The 22,180-nt window shown below is 32.1% G+C and overlaps 1 protein-coding gene and 1 long non-coding RNA gene across 4 annotated transcripts in view; one reads left to right on the top strand and one right to left on the bottom strand.

Annotated features, from left to right (window-relative positions):
- The window catches only part of LOC126843402 (inositol-trisphosphate 3-kinase homolog), a 74,505-nt gene that overhangs the window by 39,815 nt on the left and 12,510 nt on the right, over nucleotides 1–22,180 (top strand). Inside the window, exon 1 of one of the 3 annotated variants that reach the window (XM_050580934.1) lies at nucleotides 20,807–21,190. The exons of 1 other annotated variant lie outside the window; for it this stretch is intronic. In XM_050580934.1, the coding sequence (XP_050436891.1) occupies nucleotides 21,056–21,190 (135 nt within the window). In that variant the 5' untranslated portion in view covers nucleotides 20,807–21,055. Of the gene's footprint in view, nucleotides 1–20,806; nucleotides 21,191–21,415; nucleotides 21,615–22,180 lie in introns of those variants that run through there. One more of the 3 variants, XM_050580935.1, reaches the window with a different exon arrangement.
- LOC126843420 (uncharacterized) lies at nucleotides 3,948–13,081 on the bottom strand. The gene is made up of 3 exons (XR_007686422.1): nucleotides 12,862–13,081; nucleotides 5,716–5,854; nucleotides 3,948–4,273 (listed from the first exon to the last, which is right to left on the bottom strand). It is a non-coding gene; the product is annotated as an uncharacterized LOC126843420 (long non-coding RNA).

Below are 22,180 nucleotides of genomic sequence, written 5' to 3'. Positions count from 1 at the left end.
TTTTACTGTATTCAATTGTTTTCGTTGTGGTATATCATCTGCGATGCGTTAATATCGGTGCAGGGTGAATCAATCAAGGGTAACACGCTTGTTTTTTTATTCTGAAAATAATTTTGAATATCATGGTATTTTTTTTTTTTTTTTGCGTTTTTACTAAATTTTTCAAAACATGTACAAATTACTTTAAAAATTAAACTATAATGATTGGTCAGTAATCAACAGTTTTTAACGATTGCTTTCTGGTTATCTGCATTAGAGCCACAAGGGGGACGGAAAAGGTTGTGTAACGGCATCGATGACTGTCTGCAAGCACCACGCACGCCCTCTCATGCCTGTATTCCAAACCGATCGTTTGGATAAATAATAACCGATAATTTGTTTTTAACAAGTTTCGCGAGACCCTGGGTAGACCCAAGAATTAATATTTGATTTCAATATATTATGTTAATAATACATTTGTTCAGTTTATGCCAAAAATCAACAGTTTAACTAGATAATTCGTATCAAATCTACTAATCGACATTTACCCAGATGTTGTTTTTGTTGACACATAGAACTTCGCATAAAACAACTGTAAACTAACTTAAGACTTAAGTTATGTAAACGGTCTATATTACTGAAGTATTTCCGAAGTTTCTTGAAGTTTTTATTATCCTTAATAAATCATCGCATTGTAATCGACGGTCGAAGGATACCTAAAGACTTGTCTATTGCAGTTTTTTTTTTTTTTTGAGAAAATTTAAATAATAAATTAATTTGTTCAGGACGATACGGTTTTTAATTATCGCTGCTCGTTGATTATTATTCGTTTTTTTTTCATAATAGTTATATGATGCAAATATACTCCGGCTGAATGATTTTGCAATTCCAATATACGTTTCCATTAATAGGTTCGTTAATTAGTGTATAAATAATTTGTTACGAAATTTTAATGCTATTTTTATGCGCTGCAGTTCGTGAACGTTACTTACATATTATATTGACGTCAGCGTTGACAATTACGGCGCTAAAATTCCAAAACCAGTTGGAAAATTTTTTTTTTTCTAGTTATCAACACCGCCATATTTGTGTGAAAGTCCTTGATTGTATTTTGCGTTCATGCTTTTTTTATTTATTTTTTTTGTCGTTTACCTTCTAAATAGCATTTGACAAGTATTCAGTTAGTTCAAAGCCGTGCCAAGTAATAATAATGTGATCGTCCATGGGAAAAGGTACCATCTTTCATTTGTCAAAATCAGGGTTTTTGTGATAATAGTGAATAGCATTTGTTTACATAGTAATATAATTAATAACAAGTGTGTACAACTATTCGAATGTAGCAGATAACTTAACAGCCGTCGCGTGAAGTATGACAATTTAATATTATTGTGTTTTCTTGTGAAATAGTCATGGTAGTCACGATAAATAACAGAAATAATATAATAAATTATATTAAGTAATATTATATGTATATACATTTTTTTTTGTAATAAATAATAATTATTTAAACTTTAACGCAATACTATATGTATGAATACATATGAATGGAGTAGACAAAAACGACATATCCTATAAGGACGGCCTTAATAGTTATTATCAAGTCAAGTTGATCGTTGACGCACGTTCAGTTAGCAACTTTTAACGGAATTCAGTATAATATAATAATAATAATAATAGTTATAATAATAATAATAATAATAATAATATAATAACAATTAATTTATAACGCTAAAACACGTTTTTCACTAGTTTGTTTTACTATAAATCAAGTAACCTGTTTACGATGGCTAAATGTAATTTATTTGTTTGATTTCCCGATTGTGTTTTTAGATTCAAAAGTAAATATTATCCAAATTCAACATTAACTTTATAAAACAATTTAAAAAAGCGGACAATAACAATATTATCAAGGCGGTTTAACAAAATTTAATTAACTCGAAGAAAACACGTGTAAAAAATTCGTTTTGTGATGTTTAAAACGTTTCCCTTGTTGTTGGTGTATGCCTGCTGTACTAATAGTCAATAGCACAACTGCATTGGAACAATTATTGTATGTTTATGTATGTATTTTTTTATACGCATCCTTATTACCATTTATTCACCTTTTCCACAAGCTCATCTTACCTCTGTAATCTCTGGTTAGCTTGAGTTCTCTGTCTAGGCCAGGGGTTCACAATAAATTAAATATTATGAAGAAAGCAAAAAAGTGAGCTGCAGCAGTTTGACCAGAATGACGAAATTAAATTTTGTACATATTATTAATTTGTTTCACTACTGTAACCATGTGATACAAAACATATGACTTATCGGTTATAACAATATTATCACATAATCATCTCAAATCCGAATTTATTTTTTGATATGTATATAGTTGATAAAGATTATACTGTGCATTGCTTAACAACTTATAATAAATATGATTTACTTTTATTCAAAGTGGTCACACTGTCGCTCGTCTTCTTGATGACTTCGTTGCTGAGCACAGGACATTATATAATATGATGTTACAGTTCTATATATTTTTACTCTATGGTCCAGCCTGAACTCACTTACGTTATCTTTCAACATACATCCAACCAGGTTCGGTTAAATTCTCGTTTTCCCCTCCACATCGTTAATCTTTCAATTCCGTTTATTATTGTTCAAAATCTTTAAACGGTTGATATAATAATATTTGTATGGTGTCCTGATGCACGTATTCCTTCCACTGGGGGAAGCACTGCTACTGCAGAGTGCAGTTGGTAGCCTCAAAAGGAATGTATGTGTTTTCAAATATCAGAAGCTGACAATACGGACTCGCGTGTGACTGCTCTGCTGTTTTGTATTCTCAATGTTGAAATTGGTCAACAACGAAACGTCAAATGTGACAAGTTATTTATATAACAAGACTGGCAAAAATTGTAAACGGTACTCGCATCTCAAGCGTGACTTGCGAGCTTAAGCAGCAATCACACACGTATAAAAAATAAATAAATAAAACAGTAGGAATAATTGTATTTAATATTACATATGTATATACACAGCGGTGGTACGTGCCGTTGCTTGAATAGACAATTAGAGTAAACCTCATGGGTTTCGTGCGTCAGTCTTAACCGACCAACTACCGGCAGCAGATGGGCTGGATTTTCTACTTTTTACACAATCTTTGTACGGCCAAAGGCAACATTGTGCTTAACGACAAAGCAAATCGTGTTGTCGACGTCACTGTACCGAAAATCGGTATCGTTCACCTACATTTATTTGGGGAAAATTCGGTTAAAGCGTTATGACTGTTGTGTTGGTGGTTATGGCCGCGCTTAGTTCATCGACATCCCAATAATACATTTAGGTCCGAGCCTCTTGAGTTATACCGCACACGTGATTCACATCACTTATAGCACTACTGACGTTATTCCCCGTCACTTTCTCAAGTCTGTAAGTGTTCAAACTATGAGTCGACGGGGTGACTAATTCGGAATTTCATACATAATGATAGGTATATGATATTTTCAGGAATCGTAGAACCGCGAATGAAAAAATGTACTAATGAATTTGTATGGTCATACTGAAAACGTGTAAAAAAGTTACAAATTAAAAGTTGTAATATAAATGCAAAGCTCGAAACAGTTATAGCCTCATAGAACTTTTCCAAAAATTTGCATTTTAACAATATTTGTAACAATATATCTTCATACATATTTTCATCTAGACTTAATAATAAAAATAAACACAACTACCCAGGAATATACATACTGAAATGTAAATGTAATAAAATGTGATACATAGGTGTAGGCAGGACCAACCGTAACGTTAAAATACCATACAAAAAGTACACTACAGCTATTAGACTTTAATAAAACAATCTAAAATCCAATTTTGCAAAAAAAAAAAAAACATGTATTTGATAACGGACATAACATTAAATTTAACATTGAAGATGAAGTAGTCCATACATACATAAACAGTATGTTACAATATAGAATATTAAAATATATTAGGATATTAGTAGATAGAAGAATTAGCAATACAAAATAAAGGAAAAATATTTATTCTTCTCCTTTTTCTGGTTTATATAGGTCTTTGAGACATCCCATCTAACATCCAATCCTCTATCCTTTTCTATATGATGTCTTCTCTTTCCAATTTGGACCTCCACCAAGTAACTTGCTATCTCGTTCTAGGCCTTCTCAAAGATCTTTTTCCACACGGATTCTGCTCCATTATCGCCCTTCTTGGCTCATTTTGACTTCTCCAATATATTAACAGATTTCATAATTAATGTTCCATACATTACAATTACATTTACAATAACCTCCTGTAAAATAAAAACCATTTTTTTATCTTGTCATAAACACTCTAAACATAATTATCAACTACGTATTGTATCTTTATTGAATTTGTATAAATACATTTTAAGTGACCTGTAAAATTCCGAAAGGCGAAACTATTGGTTACATTAATAAATTCTACTATAAAATAATGTGCTCGCTGGTAATTGTGATGCTTAACGGATGTGATTTGCTAAGTAGGTCTAAGCAGCTAAGACAATTTAAACTTTGATATTAACATATGATGGTGAACCCAACGGTGTATCCACACGAAACTGGGTCAACAGTATTAATTATTTTTGAATACGTTCACTTGTGATTGTTTTAGATTGTTCTCTTTGTATTGGATGTCGCGTTTATGTTTAACCTTTGTCCCCTCGACGTTTCAGTTCGATTGACTTAGCAATTGCAGGCTAATCAACATATTATTATTTTCTAGCTGTATAGTTTAAGACGTTTAAAATAGAACAATCCACTTTCCGGCACTCATACATGTAATTAGTCTTATTTAACACGTCGAAAATAACTTCAGCTGGCTGAAGTCGATCGACCGCTCCAAAACAAGGGTCAAGTTAGTAAATTTAACAAGACAGTCGTCGCCCGTTTAAACTTGGACAATCTATAATAGTGTAACCGTGTGTCAGATAACATGAGTCGTAATCTTATATAGTATGCATATGATATGAAATAAGCGAAATGTATACATCAGAAGATTTCTTTTAAAGATTACGGAGATTTCGCTTGTAAAAATTGTGATAATTTTCTATAATCACTTTTAATTGTATAAAAAAGAACCATATTAATTTCGTATAAATGTGTTAATTACTGTAATTAAATATCAAACTGAATGAAACTAAATGTTTCAACATCTGGCTAATTAAAATAAATTATCGATATTATTATCTGATTAAAGTCGCATTGGATTTATTTAATTGGTCATTAAAAAAAAAAAAAAAATACAATGCGACCGGCCAAAAATGTAAATTTTACTACAGCCGTTATTATAAGTACACTAAAATAATAATAACAATAACAATAATAATACCATCGCATAAACGGTTTGGTTTATTGCCGTAATTAAAATACACTACTATTTCCTTAATGTATGTGATATTATTCTGTTTACATTCGGACACTATTCATTCATAGTCCGTCGATTAAACTTTAAACGTACAATACAATATTATGTATAAGTATACCGTAATAGATTAATAATTATTATAATAACAATAATAGTTAATCTTTGATCTTTTTTTTTCTAACAGTCAGAAAGTTGTAAAAACTAAATTTAATTATTTAAAACGCAAAAAAAAAAAATAACCATTGTACTACGCGTTTATTATTCGGTCTTGTGCAATTTTCACCCACTACACCTGCATAGTATGAACGGCAAATATAAATACTCATTAATATATTATTATTCAATTACCGAACGGGTTATGTAGAAGTGTTTACAATGAAACAATGACGCAGGAATATCGAAGAGTGTAATGCTTGTTGCGCGTTTAATGTGCAAACATTTCTTAACCGAGTGCGATAATTTGTTTTGTATTGATTTATCGGTTTGCCTGCAAAACAAAAATAATTGACAAATTTATAAACACAATAAACCCGTTAGATTTCAATAAGAAAAACGTTATCTGTTTGATACAATATCTTCGTGGTTCGTGCCAAATTGTGCAACGATATCTTGTTAATTACTTACATTCGGATATTATAGAGTATGCCGCCGACTGTTGCCTACTCGTCTGGCTTGTTTTCTCTTGCACGATGGTAAATACTACTACAAAACGGATTTTTTTTTTATAATTTGAAGGAGATTTGAAATACAACTGCGCTGCAGAGAAATTTTGATGTCAGAATCGAATTCATCAACAAAACAAATCCAATAAAGTCGATTTCATTTTTAATGGGACTGCAAACATCGGCCTATACTTTGTATCTAAATGAGAAATATAGTTGTCGAGGCTTATTTGTATTTTCATTTACAACATCAGTATTGTTGTGCAAGTTTTACTCAAATCTAAAGTGAAAATATATGTGCATTTTTCAATCCTTAAAACTACCAAGAATATCAAAACTACTTGAAATTTACTTTTTTTCATTTCTATACAGTACCTTTATAGTGTATTGTGAATTACATTGGATCAGTCTCAACAACATGGCGTAAAACTCATATCAAATCTTTTGTAAATTTAAAAGTTCCAAGCTTTAACATGGTTTTTTCTCGAAAGTATAGGTAGCAAAATAAACTTTTGGGGCCAAATAATATACATGTACGGGGTAGGTGAATAATTTTTTAATTTGTTAAGGATTTGGAAAAATTTATATTTTAACTGGATAAATACATTTTGATTTTGTGCATCGCTTTGGGTTTGCTATGAATTATGATATTTTATTGTATTCAAAAAAGTGTTAACGATCCGATAAGATTAAATTGAAGTTTTTTTTTTCAATTTTCTTAGTTGACAAGGAAATAATATGTGTAACTCATAACTTCAACGATGGCTGGGCCGTTAACTTAAAATTCATAGAGGCCGGTCATGGCCGTAGCCTACTAGTTTGTACACCACCGGTTTGCCTCGGCATTTATCGTGTGATTTTCGATCATCGATCGTCGATCATCGATCATCGTCACAACGGGTTACAATTGATTTCGGTTCGATGCGGATTATAATAACACTATGTGCACGGTGCGATGCTACTATCAATTGCATTGGATGCGGTAAATCCGTTATAACAGTGTATTATTATTATTAAGCTGGTTCCTCCACCGGTTCGCCACACATTTCTTATTATTATTGTAAGACGCTATCGCGCTTGTAGTAAATTACCGCGATAAGAAACCGTATTATAAAATTATAATTGTATGTGCCGTGGTGTCCTTAAGTGTTATTATTTATATTATATTATTATTAATATTGGTTATGTAATTATCTGTGCAAAGTTCGTCGTGCATATATTTTCCCATGACGTAAATTTCGCCGGTTCGACAATCACTTGTTGTCCAAAACTAATGTCATCAGAGTCGCATTACAGTTATGGTATTTTCGTCATCTAACCTTTGACGTCGATCGAGTAGAAAAACAAATTATACAAAATAAACACGCCGGTGCATATAGTTAAGTCAGTAAAGTCGTTTGACAATTGTTAAGAGGACTTTTCAATTTTCTTCTTTTTTTTTTTTTGATGGGGAAGGGTGTTTTCTTGAGTTAACCGTTAAATATGTTTCCACTGATGTAATAATATTCCATGAAGAATTTTTGCTTGAAATTGTACCTAACAGTGAGAAATAAACGTTTTGAGTTTTAAACTAAATTTTAAAAAACTATACCAGATATTGCAATTTTGTTTGCACTATGGTTACCATTTGAGTTTCAAAAGTTGCTATAAAAAAAACTAATATTAGATGGGGGTAGGAACGTACAAATTTGTCGAAAATCCAGATCACATTATATAAAAACACTATGGAAAAAAAACAACTACATTATTAATTAAACTCGGTGGAGATATCGAGTGGCAAAAAAAACACCCTGTACAATCATAAACATAATATATTTTTGACTAAGCGAATTATGCCGAATTATACTTTTTTTTTGTTTCATTTTTTTTGAGTCACTTAATATACTCTGAAGTGACCGTGCTCTTCTAAGAGGACAAACCGAAAACCGTCACGAAATGAATCATTCGGACAAACGGTTCACGTCACACGATTTTGTGTTATAATATTATCATTGTTACTATTATATAATACGTATTTGTCATTATTCCAAACGATAATAAAACCTATTAAAACAAACGACAATAAACGGTACGCGTTTTGAAAACGTTAGCTGTTGATTACGGAAAAACGTTGATATTATTTATTATTATTTTCTCGAAATAATAAGCACGTCATTCGTTAGAACGGTTCAAAACGATTACACAAAAGGGCAAGACGAAATTCGAAAAAAAAATATATATATATTTAACTTGTAACATATTATTCTATTTAGGTGTTTGTCGGTTTCGTACTATTGTTTTTTTTTCCTACGCCTTTGCTGAAATATTAATCATGATATTGACTATCGTCCGAAAAAGATTTAAATAAAATTTGACGTAGTCTCCACACACACATATTCTCTCTCTCTGTCTTTTTGTCTGTCTGTCTCTCTTTCTCTTTGTAAGCGCCCATCAATGAATTACAAGCTAATCGCAGATTATGATACATTATACTATTTTAATGCCCGACAATATTGTTATCTACAAACTGATATGGAATTACTGGCTTTTTGGCATAATAATATACCTTCTTGGAATAATGAATTCATTACGAGTTATGAGGAATTAACGGTGTTATCGTGTCTCTCATAATAGTACACTCCAGAGTTATCTGTCGTGTGACGCAAATCCGTACAAATGTCTTCTTTTTTCTTTTTTAACGACCGCTGTAATTAACGTTGTGTAATAGACCTCTCGTTTAGCCTTTTAACCGATCGACAATGATATTGTTCAATAAACGTATCCCGTGCGCAAGCATATAGAAGAATCACATTGTGTTATTTAAAGTTAATGCACTTTGAACTTTTCTTGTCTACGAATAAAAGATGTACAATAGAGAAGGCCGGTGGACAGGGTTTAGGTTCGATGCGATGCTTACAATATTTTGGAGGGGTGAACTTGACTTTTTTTCAACATGTATATTCTACGGAGTGATCATTTTATCGTGAACCACTCAATATCTCTAAGGGTTTAATAAGAAATTAAATTTTGTATTTTAATTTTGTTTTTATACAATGTGATCTCAATTTTTCACAATTATTTTTGTTTTTACATGGGGATAAACAATAAACAATAAAACATTTTAAAAATTGAGACAGTAGTTGTACAAAAACATGAAAAAAAAATTCTTATTAAACCCTATGAGATATATTGAGTGGTTCACGATAAAATGATCACTGTATTTTAATTTTAATATTCCCAGTAGAATGCATAGCGTGTGCTATTATTCGTACTTCAGATTTAAAGTTTAAATGAAATGAATAATTACAACGAGAATGTTTGACATTTTAAAATGATAAATTAGTAATTGGTCGTTGATAGCATAATAACCAAAATTAACTGACCATTTTGGTTACGAAAACAGTGGCTGTGGTAAGTTTATGTTGGGTATTTTATTGTTAGATTTTGATATTATTTTTTCATCGTATTGCATAATATTACGTCCATTATTATCACTAGTTAGTAATCTAGTTTATTATAAATATATCTGTGTATTAACATTGACTTTCCGGTATTATCATATATAGTATTTGATAGTAGTGATAAGGATAAATAAGCTGATAACAGACATATGATATAAAAAAGTGATATGAATGACATGTCATCAGATAATATAAAAGGTATGTTTAGTTTTAATTAAGTAAAATTAAGTAACTCTAGCCAAATACCGTTGTGTTTCAACAGGAAGCCAATGCCATATGCATAGCAAAGGTGATGTAGGTTAGAAAATAATGAAATTAATTATAATATATGGAAATCATGGTGTGACCGACCCCGCTCGTGTGGTGTACATAAGACAGCTGTACAACGTCAAAACACAGTAACTGTATTTATCATAATTTTACAGGGAAACCATTTTTGTAAAATGATTCAGGCCTCCAACCATGTAACTGTTTTACTTTACCGTATGATAACTCCTGAAATAATTGTGTGTTTCCAATGAGGATATTATAGACAAATTTAGCATGTTTTAGTACCAAGAATTATTTTTAAAAGTAAATTTTGATAAGAATGTTGGTTACTGTGTTTTGACGTTGTACAGCTGAAGGCCTAGGAGAATAAGAAAAAAAATGTTGTGTTCATAAAAAACTATCGCCTTCATCATGTTAAAAAAAAAGTTCATCGGCCTGATTATTTTAGACTGCGCGTGTAAATTATTTTGCTGAGTAAACAACGTCTTGTGTACAGCTGTCATAGATACTATCATACACATTTATACTTGCAAGCTCTTTTTTTGGTAACTTTCTCGTAAGTCGGTCTGTTTTCGCCAACTCGACGTTAATCTCTATATTATTGTTACATTACAGTTAATTATAATTTATAGCGTTTCGACCTCTAGCCGATTCGTACCTGATCATTATCATCCGACCGCAGACCTACGTAGGTTCGTCCTATTTTTTTTACAAACATAATAATATAATATATTCGCCAAACGCTGTGTTCCAGGTTTTTTGACACGTTGCCCGAAATTCTTAGATAATTTCAATGTAATAAAATAGTAGAATAGTCAAATTCAATTCCACGGTTCCAACGACATGGAAAAAATTGTATTCTAGCCTTAAAAACTACCTTACCTAACCTTATACTTGTACCAAATTTAATCACAGAATAGATAAAAGCAGAAAGGTCACTTTCAATGTAGTCAAAAAAATGTGACGGCCATTTTGTAAAGTCTATTTAGTATTATATGTTATATCTATACATAACTAATAGTGATAATGTATAGATATAACATTATAGTGGCGTAGACTTAAGAAGATGGCCGCCGCGTTTTTGTATGGTAAGTATCTTCCCCGTGTTAATTTTTATCAGTGTCCATGGCCTGATTTAAGTACGCAGCATATACATATACCTAAATAAAAAATATTTGCTGAAAAGTTATTAAATAGTCAAAACCGAATGAGATAAAAATGTTAAGGATGTGTTGAAACGCCTTGAATACACACTTATATGTCTTGTTGAATGCGGTATTTGATTAGTATATTAATCTCTTGTTAATTATTGTAATATTAACTTAGTTGATTTGTTTTATGTGTATTTACTATCAATAAACGGATCGGTTCAATAAACAAATCGAAGGCACATTATAAAATATTCTCCTGCGCGGGATAATTATTGTATTTCTATAAATATTCTATAATAATAAATGACTTTCAAAAGAATAATAATTACTATAGTGCTGTTATCGCGACCCGGTTCGTTATAGAGCATGAATTAACTGTAAATTAATTATATCCAATGCACAAGACGATTTATTTATAGGTATAGCAAGCGCTTTTTTTTTTTATAAAGTACTACTTAAGCCTTAAGTGATTGAACTGTGAAAATGATGAGTCATTGAACCGTTTAAATGTTTCTCACACAGATTTGACGGGCAGTATTTTTCTTAAAAAAACATTTCTTCATAACTTGAAACTTTTAATGCATTAATACATTTGTGTATATGCTAGTGTTTATCTTTAACTATTAGCTGAAGAATGTTTACAATATTTGGCGAATTTCAAGATTATAAAAATTAAAATTCCAGCATTGTCGTTACAAAAACTTCACTTTAAAACTTAAACCAACGATGTTAATTTTATCCCAAGGCGCCACTTATAAAATGTTCACAAAAAAGTGTATACATAATAATATCATAATTCATGGTTTTGTTTTCTACTATTATATTTTGTTGTTAAGGATGACTTTCTGACTCATCTCTATCATTTAACATTTATTGTTACCATAATGTTTTTCTTCTGTTAATGGCACAAGTGTTCATATTAGTGATAATGACAGAAAACTATTTGTACTTAAGGATTTTGTTTGGTTTTAGGCGAATATTATTTTTTTTGTTGATAAATTATCGAACGCCATTAGGTCGAAACATCCAATACACTTAGAAACTTGTTTACCTAAAGAAAATACAATTCACTTAAGAAAAAACTAACTGTATATTAAAAGTTACGGGGGACAGGCTTATTTCCGGTGGTTCTTTTTAAGATTTTAAGTAAAATTCGTGTAGTTTCAAATTTTTGAGATGTACCTCGATTTTTTTTTAAAGAGAATATGGAACATGTGGAGAATAGGAAATTAAGAGAGTAGTCAACAATGCCGAAAAGAATCCTTTATTGATGCCATAGATACCTTTGTGGTCTTTGTGCTGGTTTAGTTAACTCATTTTTTATTTTTATCATACAATAACAATTAATTTATAAACATTTATGACCGTTTTCATAAACTTTTCTTGAAATTTAAATGTAGTTCGCAGCACTAGACTTAGGCAAGTGCCCCACCCCCTTTTATTGTAGAATTCGCATATTAAAATATTAAGAAAAATTATTACTTGGTTTTGGCCTACTTTTGAAAAATGTCTGGCGCTGCCACGAAATATAATTTAGCAATGTTAAAACCATCGGTTAATCTACACTTAAATTGTAAGTATAGCCATCAATTCTGTGTCCAAATACTTTCTAAGAGAGATTACATTTCAAATTATTCCAGGGGGGCATGTTCGTCAGTCGTCCCCTTCCTATAAACCTACTGTTTTATCTATAGGAGACCTGATTGGAGAGGACTTATAATGTTTAGATACTTAAAAAATTCCTTTCGCTTCCAAAATTCAGCCTAACTGTCATAGTCCCCTCCACAGTATAAGACTTTTAGCTGGTTTGACTGCCCGTTGTAATGTAAATTTCAAAATGACCTTTTTCAATCACTTCTAAGTGTCGTATAATTTGCAATAGAAATTATAATTATTATATAATTTTACATAAATGCCGGCGTAGAATAATATGAGTAATATTATTGGCCTATATGATATAAGACATCTCACCATACCCCGTGGCCCGCCGTCGTTGTTCGTCCAAAGGGGGAAACCTTGAACATTACCGAAACTGTCAATAGAAAACCTTATTCTGTCGTCGCCGATAGTGTTGTTGTCTAATACGATTAACCTTCTGTGCTCACTTCCAAACATAATACTACACAACAAGCCGACATTAAACATTTGACGTCAATGGAGACACTCCTATACCGACAAACGGGTGACTGCCCACGGATAAGAACGGTTTTATTATATTTTTTTTTTTCTGGACGACTTATACTGCAAGCGTATCGTACCACTCGAAAGTAGTCCATATCTAAAAACTACTCGAAAGCTCACTTAAAATAATAATACGTTATTATCTACTCGTGGTCCCTAATATAATACCATATTGTTCTTGTATACACATTCCTCTCGAACGATATGGGTGCGGAAAAAATGACGTGTAGTAATATATAATATGTCGCACATCCATAAAAGTCACAAATTCGCATAAGCTGTATGCATTTGAATCCCCTTTAAGTCTGATGGGGGGTTAACATATCTCAAAAATAACGTTGGATACAGGATACTACCAGGTGCGTATCCATGACATTTTTATAGAGGGGAGGGGTCAACAAATTTAAACGACCAAAGTTCTAAAACGTGTGATAAGAAAAAATAAGAAAGGCCGCCGTTATATTATAACGATTAATAACGGTGAACATTATAAAAGTACATTTTATGGTGTATATTCGACATATGTATTGTTTTGTTATATCATTAAATGTATAAACAAATAAACTTGTAAAAATAATAATAGTCCATGGGTAGTATTCTGATCCACAAAACCCCCCCTGTGGATACGCCACTGATCTAGCCAAACTTTTGAGTGCGTTTGAGGCTCAAGATACGGTAGGTGTACTTTTGAATTTAATCCTGGCCTTAGACCGGCTCATTCGTTTCTTTTAAGTGAAAATTTACTAACAAAAAAAAAGACTTTTTCGATTTTTCTGACCCTCTTACTTAGTATCTACCCTCACAAACGAAACAAAAGCTCGGACGCGAAGTTGAGAAGTATTTTACGATAATGTGCTTTTGTCTGTACACCGTTGTACAGCATCTTTTCATCAACTACTGTAGCGATTTTTCCTTTATACATCACAAATAGTGTCCGGCTGGTATTTTGCGGGGTGTTTACACTTACTGAAAACCACATTTAGCCAAGGCCTGATATCATCATGTTCAACGTCGACGATACAATATTATACAAACACCGGGACAACGAGTGGCTGGTGATGTGTTTGTGTGTGTGGGTATGACGTCAAAAAAAAAATAATGCATCGAATTCGTTTGAACAGCGTATCCCCATTAATTGAACGAGTACCGTACGGAACAATAAAGTTAATGGGCTTATTAAATTATCCATGTTCGATCACAGGGCCACAACGCAGACAGTGTGTAGCCGGCCCGGTCGATGTGAAGTGGAACGCGTTCTCTCTAATAATTACAATAGTATAATATGTATATGTATAAGGTATAATGAATACCTAGTTGAAAAAGAAACAAAACTGCCCTTAAACGGTTCCAAAAACCAAAAAAAAAAAACGAACACCCGAAAGTCGTTGGGCGTACGCCAACGCAGGCCGAGGAGATAATTATTGATCGTTCGATGATTAATGATTGTCGATCTAGTTAAAAAAAAAAGAGAAGAAAATATCAATAGCAGTGTCGATCTCCACCATATCATCATCATCATAATCATATCCGTGTTCTGTGACCACTCGGGTCACACATAAACACAAAACGTGTATCGGTGCTGTGCGTTTTTTAGTGGAATTCTTTTTTCTCGTGACTTTTCTGAACGGCCGTTAAATACGATCGAGTCTATTCTTAACATAACAATAATGCTTGTACACCAGTTTTAGTGTATCCGATATCGGTCCGGTATATCTTCCACGCACCGACAAGTGACATTCAGCCGTATAGTTTTGGGTCAGTCGCCATGAAAAGTTTGTTCACAAGTTTTATCACGTCGAGCACTGTAAGTTCAACATGCATTTCATTATATTATTCTACTTAACCAGTCAAGAAGGTACGCGTTACATAAGTTACTGTCTTCTTGTTGTTCATCCGCGTTTACCACCCTGATCCTCTGGCCATAGACGAAATTGACTCGGGGGAGGGGAAAGAAGGTTCAACATTTTGGTAAGACCGAGTCAGTTGTGGGGTCGTTGGACTCTTTTTTTTTTTTTTTTTTTACCATGTTTAATATCCAATTTGCTTATTGTATTTTTTGTATACCGATTGTAAATATAGTTAAGTTAAGTTAAAAAAAACGCTCGAGTCAGCTTCTAGGGGTTATTCTCATTTTCATATTTTTTAGGTTTAAAACCTGCACACAGCAGGTCGTTCTAATTTGATTTTTCTAACAAGAGTGTAACATCACAATCGATGCGGTTACCAAGTCATATTCTAATCGACAAAAAATGCCCGCGCTGTTTGATAATTATTTATCTACCGCTGTCAAAAATAATACTGCAGGTGTAATTCTTAAAAATACACTAATTATTTGGTGTTATCGTTGATTAAATCAAATTCTGTGAAATAAGGAAACTACGTCATACGTGCGAGACTGATCTTTTGATAATCATTTTTTGTATGGCGCGTGTGATGTATAATATTGTATGATTATAATAAATACCTTTTCGAAATCATCGATGGTGTTTTTTTAACATTTATTAAAAACTCACTGTTACACGATATTTACCACACACTTATAGGACTGTGTGCCAGAAATTGCAAACAAGCGGGACAAATGTAAATCCAACTACTTGTTCATCGCAAAAAAAAACACAACTCGGAGATAGGCCGAACGAATAAAGTGGTTAGAGACTGTGAACAAAACTTAGTAACTTTTCTCTAAAGTCTAAAGATGTGTATAGGTTCTAAAACCATTGTGAAAAATATGAAGGGAGTGAAAGTTTGTTGCCATTTTGTGTTAACATTGTGATTATTTAAATGTGCGAAATCTCAACTTTGTTTTAAATATGAGGAATGATGCTTTTTATGAACGAAAAAAAACACCTAAAATTATGTAATATTTTTTTATCTCAGCGAAACCTAAATTTAATCGGATCGACCGCTGCATGATTGTTTTTTTCTTGAAAATTAAATCGTTTCTTCGAGTTGCATAAGTTCGATGTATAATAGTTGTAACGATAGCGAATTAATATAATATTTAAAAGAGTACTTAAGCTAGTATAAAATATACATACCTAATATATCTGTATTTTATTAAATGACGTACATCGGTGTACATTATATTCTTAGCATTGCTCTCTAGTGTTTACCATATTGGGCGTAGAGTGTTGTATGAATAATAATAACAACAATTAATTATATGTTTGCTTGTACTCCAAAATTAAACATTACAAGAAGTAATAAAATACATACCTAAACAGAAAATATAATTTATTTTGTCAAAAACGTTATCTTTTCTAACGTTTAAGGCAATAATAATATAATATCTATAAATTAAGTTGTATGTACAAATACCACAAGTACGACGTAAGTAGTTACAATAACAAAAAAGTAGAATCGCACATCTCATTTCACTAAATTTGCATTGTGTGTACTATTTTACTATTTTGTAAACAATCTATAGGGCGTAACCAACATTTTTATTATTACATGTTATTTTTTTTTTAAATTGTTAATTGTCTGAAGTTAACAATGATATTATTCAAATGGATGGTTTTAGATGATATAACTTTTAAATGACAAAAAGTAAATTACATAATATCATATGATTGGCTTATAACACTAATGATGTGATGAAAAAAAAATGATTTCTATAATATTCCGTTCTGCTTAGATAAATTAAATGTGTGGGTATTACGTTTTGTCATTTAATAGTTGCCCTTGAAAATTGTTATCTATTTTTGATAATTTACTATAGTGTACAGATTTGATTTGAACTTTTTTTTACCTGTGTAATTATTTCTTAGAAAAATATACTGTTGAATACAATAATTTTGCTCACCATCATGTGAGAACAATCGCTTAATATTAATGGATTATTTGATTGTTATTGTACATTTTTTCCATGCTCATAAATGATAGTTGAATTTAAACTTGAGAATTATTAATTTTGCTCAATAGCAATATTTCATAGTTCAATTTTAAGGTATTTTTTTGGCAAACCTTTCCAATATTACTGTAACACTTCGTATGTATGACATGGGATTTTATGAAAAGAATCTTTTCAGAATCGTTCTGAAACCAACACTGTAAATAGAACAAAGTCTGTGCTCTGCAATTTTTTTAATTTAAATACACTCAATCTGTTTTTTAACCGTGTGTAACAATGCTGTTGAACGCAAATTCATAATTTTGCAATGACTTTTTAATCAGACAACTTGTGTGTAGTATTAATATAGTAGTTGTGAAAGAAATTTTAATAAAGAAAATATAATAATAGTACACATTTTGTTTGTTTAGTACAAAGTATTTCTCAACCGTATATTATGTGCTTCCTAATTATAGATTAGTTTATATTATTTTATAAATAACACATATGAGAATATTGTATGATATTTTAGCATTGATATTCGACCTTGTAAGAAGTCAATTTATAATCTAATTACAAATGGAGAATATCGGTGTTAGTGAGCGATACTTTGGGGTTAGGTTCGGGCTATGGTACCTACTGTTTGTCTGGCGTTTCTTATTGTATACTTTGGTCTTTGAGACATAATATATTTAACTGTACGATGGTAGTCTTGTTCGAAACCCGTATGGCACAATAATTACAGCTCATATTGTGAGAATTTTTTTTTTCAAGTTACTTATATTTGTCTTATGTGTGAATTTGCATAAGACAAAAAAGTGTCTCTACAATTAAATGCCGCGACGCGGCAATAAATCATCCAATAGTAGTTTTTATATTTTTCTGTCTGGTTATATAATTATTCGTACGTTTCTGAGAGATAAGTATATGTTTATTTTTTGTAAAAAAAAAAATGTAGTATACAATACATAATATACATAATTGTTCGTGTGGTTGACACTTAACGAATTCTAGCTGTGCGTTTTTTTTCTTTTGCGCATTTGAATAGAATTAAAGTCTACATACTAGTAAACGTTAAAAAAAAACAAAATAAATAAATGACAAAACGGGAATTATTATTGACAATCGTTGATTGATATCATTGTTCTTGTGATTTAGGTATTGTTTATAATAGAGGCGCATACAATTAACATATTTTAATGGTGTAATTTTTATTAGAAGCGGTAATCGAGTACACTGTATATAAAAGAAAAGAAAGTTTTAAAATGCCCTTAAACAAACACCGTGTGTTGTGTAATTAAATTACAAAAGATAGATGGGGACGATAATTTTGCAATAGGGTTTACATTTGGAGAAATTTGGCGAGTGAGAGAATTTGGCTTGCTGACCCAATTTGTATGAGAATAGGCGAGATAAAGAAAACAAGTGTAAATTAATACAGTGTATTGAGTTTTTTTAGTTGAAAAAAAACTAATCAAACCAATTTCATAGGGCAAGCATGCTAAATGTCTATAGTATACACGAGAGCGAGTATGCAATGTATTGTCCATAGATCAATATATAATTAAATTTAAAATTAATGTAAGCAGTAAGAATATCGCCTTACCAATATTTAATAATTTGGAGATATAATTATGTTCGTTTAACGTAAAAGACCAAAACTTTAAGCAGTTTTTTTTTATTTCTAGTTGCATACATATATTTGATTTAAAGTCTCGAGAGCGGAATTCAAAATTAAATTACTCTCAACAACAATTTCCGATAAAATATATAAAAAATGGAATAATTGTTTCATTTGTTTAATAGAAAATGATGGCTCAACAATTACATAATATTATTTAATCAATAAACAAACATTTATTGGAGTTGCTTCTCTTTTTGTAAAGAAGTATATGACCAAATGTGACTCAATTAAACAATGTATATTTTAAAAATTTGGAGTTCCACCACTTTTACAATGAACGACATATTATGTCTCTTGTCAAGTTCAAAGTATTTCAAATATACTCGTACATTATTTTTTTTAGAGGCGAAAAATACTATATTTTGTCTATAGCTAGGTACTACGTTTTACTGCAAATATGTTATTTACATTTTATTTAATAAATCATCATAATCTCCGTTTCCATTTTTGTTATTAACGAGCAACAGCCTTGTTTTTATTTTGTTAAACTTGTATTTATGATTTAAATAAGCTATTTTAGTAAAATTTGTTAAATCTCGATTTTTACGCCACCGTGTAGAAAACCTTCGCCGTGATTAAAACAAAACAAAGCATCGAAAACTACTGAGAATTTATTTAAGAAAAAAAAACTGGAACCTATGAAGGGCGTTTTGCTACAATTTGCATGCGGTTCATTAAGCACCGAGGTGTGCTTGTTCGCGTTGTTTCGGTTAAACGTGTGTGATAATAATAATTATGTATAAATGTATACATTTTTGCGTAGAAATTGCCTAGTTTATTCTCCTTATTACCGACTGTGTCCGTCCATCTTAATGATGGTTACTCGGTTGGGTGCCATATTGTATTTCCCCTTCCCTCCTACTACTACCATAAATTCTTTTGTTGTCTGATTTGCAGTTAAATAGCCATTAGTGTTGGTTAATTTAATGAAAACGATGGTCCTATCTTTCAAAAAACTACACTACCTAACATGTTGTGCCCGTGAGACCAGATTGAAAACGTGTAAATGTCTTGTCATTCCTGTACAATATACATTTCCCATCCCTTGAAAATCGAGACCAATGGCCGACCGTCTTGTGATTTATATTTTTTTTTTATGTATCTCTTACACCTCGGCTTCGATTTTTTCACATTTAATGAAATTTTATATTCATCCTACTGGAACCGTTTTCTTCTAAATCCGTCTATGGGATTTTTTTAAAGTTAATTTTGAGTCAATTTATGGGACGCATCTATTGAAATTCGACCAACTCTATTTAAACCAACCACCTATTGTAATATACAATGCCATTTTTTTCCTATTTTTTTTTTCCTCTCTGTGCCTGTATAAAATTAAAAATATACTTTTTGGCTTGAATCTAGGGAAAATACCAGGAAAAAAAATATTGACTAATGTTATACCCCAACAGTAATATTATTATTAATTATGAGTCAAAATAGTAATCGTACAATAATTATAGTATAACAAAAATATATCGGATTATCAACAGTCCCTTGTCTTATTATTGAAAAATGTTTCATCACATCTTCTCGATCATAATCTATGTTTTTTGAACATAAATGCCACCTTGCCAGCAAATTTTGATTTTTCCTGTATTAACCTCCAAAGGGTATAATGCGTATTTTATTAACAATCAATGTTTATGAATACTGATAATAAAAGTAAATAAAAGAGGTACCTTGTAAAACTTAAAAGGTGCCTATTTTTTACTGTGATTGATTTTACCGGGGAAACGGTTGTTTTCTCCCGGATTTCAAAGTTCGTTTGAATAAAATCAAAAATATATATATAGTATATACGTGTATGATGCGGTCTTCATTATAATTTTAAAAAAAACTCAAGTCGACAGAACAGAGAAACTTCTGCGAATCGTGGTCGCGTTTGCCGGCAATAATAATATGTCTACTAGGTATATAGTACATCCATCGCGTATCACTGTACAATATACAAATATTATTATAATATTATGGAAATAAAAATTGTTATTTCTAACTATTCAACATAGACGTGTATAGTATACCTCGGGGTCTGGTAATACATGGTACCTATATACCCAATAATAATATTATATTATGTACATAATATTTTTAGTAGTACAAGCGGTCGTGGCTGTTGACCTAAAAATAGCCGGTCGGATCCCAAGCGGTGGGGACCAGTTCGGCCGCCGCCGCCTGTTCCCCCTTCGGGTTTCACATGCACTGCGACCAACCGCATACTGTACGCCGCCCGTGTAGTGCGTGTGGCCGACTTGGATTTCCATTCGCGTACTCGCTTCACACGCTAACCGTCGCGAGTCCCGTCCGATCCGCCGTCGATAATAATAATAATATTGTGTCGTGTGCAAGCGCCTTGAGAAGAAGAAAAACAATTTTTTTTTAAATCTTCGATCGTTTTTTAATCGAAATTTTCCATCGTTCCGGTTCGGGAAAATCGGTATTTTTTTAAACATATTTTTTGTTACTTATTGATGTGCGCCGTTACGACAAACATGAGAATGAGCGACATGGCCGTGTGTCCTGCGGCTAGGAGACAACATTCGTTTTTCGATTCGTTCACCGTCACCAAAGCCATCGAACAGTTCGAAAAGCTATTGTCCGGCAAAGTGAGTGGCCAAGATGATTAATATTATTCGTTAATTAAGTGATTTGAAATTGTACACACCCCGTGCACAGCAGTAGGGGACAAACGGGGCAAATCGACCGCGTTTTAATATTATTATATAACCGTTATCGCTAAACGGTAAACCGGTACGATACGCAGTTTAACAATTATAATAATAATATTAGGGTATATTAGTTTTATTTGTTATTGCCCGTCTATTTATAAAACGGTCGCCAGATAAAAATGCATACGACTGCAGCCGGCCGGCCCGTGTTTTCCCGTGCAAAACCCTCGGCCGCGTTGCAGCAGTTTAGCCGGTACCAATTACCATTCTAGTTTTAAAACAGCCATTACCGATGATGGACACTAATAATTGTCGATTTTTGTTTTTCTGCACTTGCAAAACTACCACTGCTACGACCGAGGTACGTACACGAATATGTTACTCTGTCTCTCGATTTCAGGGTTGATGGTGACGGGTTGGGACGTCTAAGATTTTTTTTTTATGCATGTCAAACACCAGTTCCAACTGAATTTACATTATTGCCATTTATGTTTTCGAAAATCCGTCGCTGTTACGTAACACCACCGCTTGTAGATGGGAATATTATATTCATTTTTATTAGGTACGTGTCGACACTTTGCACATGGATTCTTGTAATATATTAGGTACTACCCGCCTCGAGTGGTCACCCGAATGGCGCTATACCGCGGTATTAGTTTTGACCGGACCGTTCGTACTACCTCTTGACCTTTGAAAATTTACAACTAGTAACGGCTACTAATAATATTACTGCTGTCCATGGAGTGGAGAGCGAAAATATTCACTTGTCTGTATGGTGTAATTTTTTGACGAACCAGCCAAAATGGAAATTGAAGAAAAGGTCGTTTTCGTTTTGACCAAAATTTCTCAGCAATTGTGACCCGACCCCGCGAAAACAATATTATGGTAGCCGCGTTTCGTTCAAAATTGTGCGGTAGTGCCCCAAAC

This window comes from Adelges cooleyi, unplaced genomic scaffold (genome assembly GCF_023614345.1).
Source record: "Adelges cooleyi isolate 19-005CV unplaced genomic scaffold, UGA_ACOO_1.1 ACOO_flye_CR_arks_rails_tigmint_CR_PRNA_574, whole genome shotgun sequence".
NCBI classification, from domain to species: Eukaryota; Metazoa; Arthropoda; class Insecta; order Hemiptera; family Adelgidae; genus Adelges; species Adelges cooleyi.
Note: the sequence above shows the minus strand (reverse complement) of the source record. Positions and strands in the feature narration are given on the sequence as shown.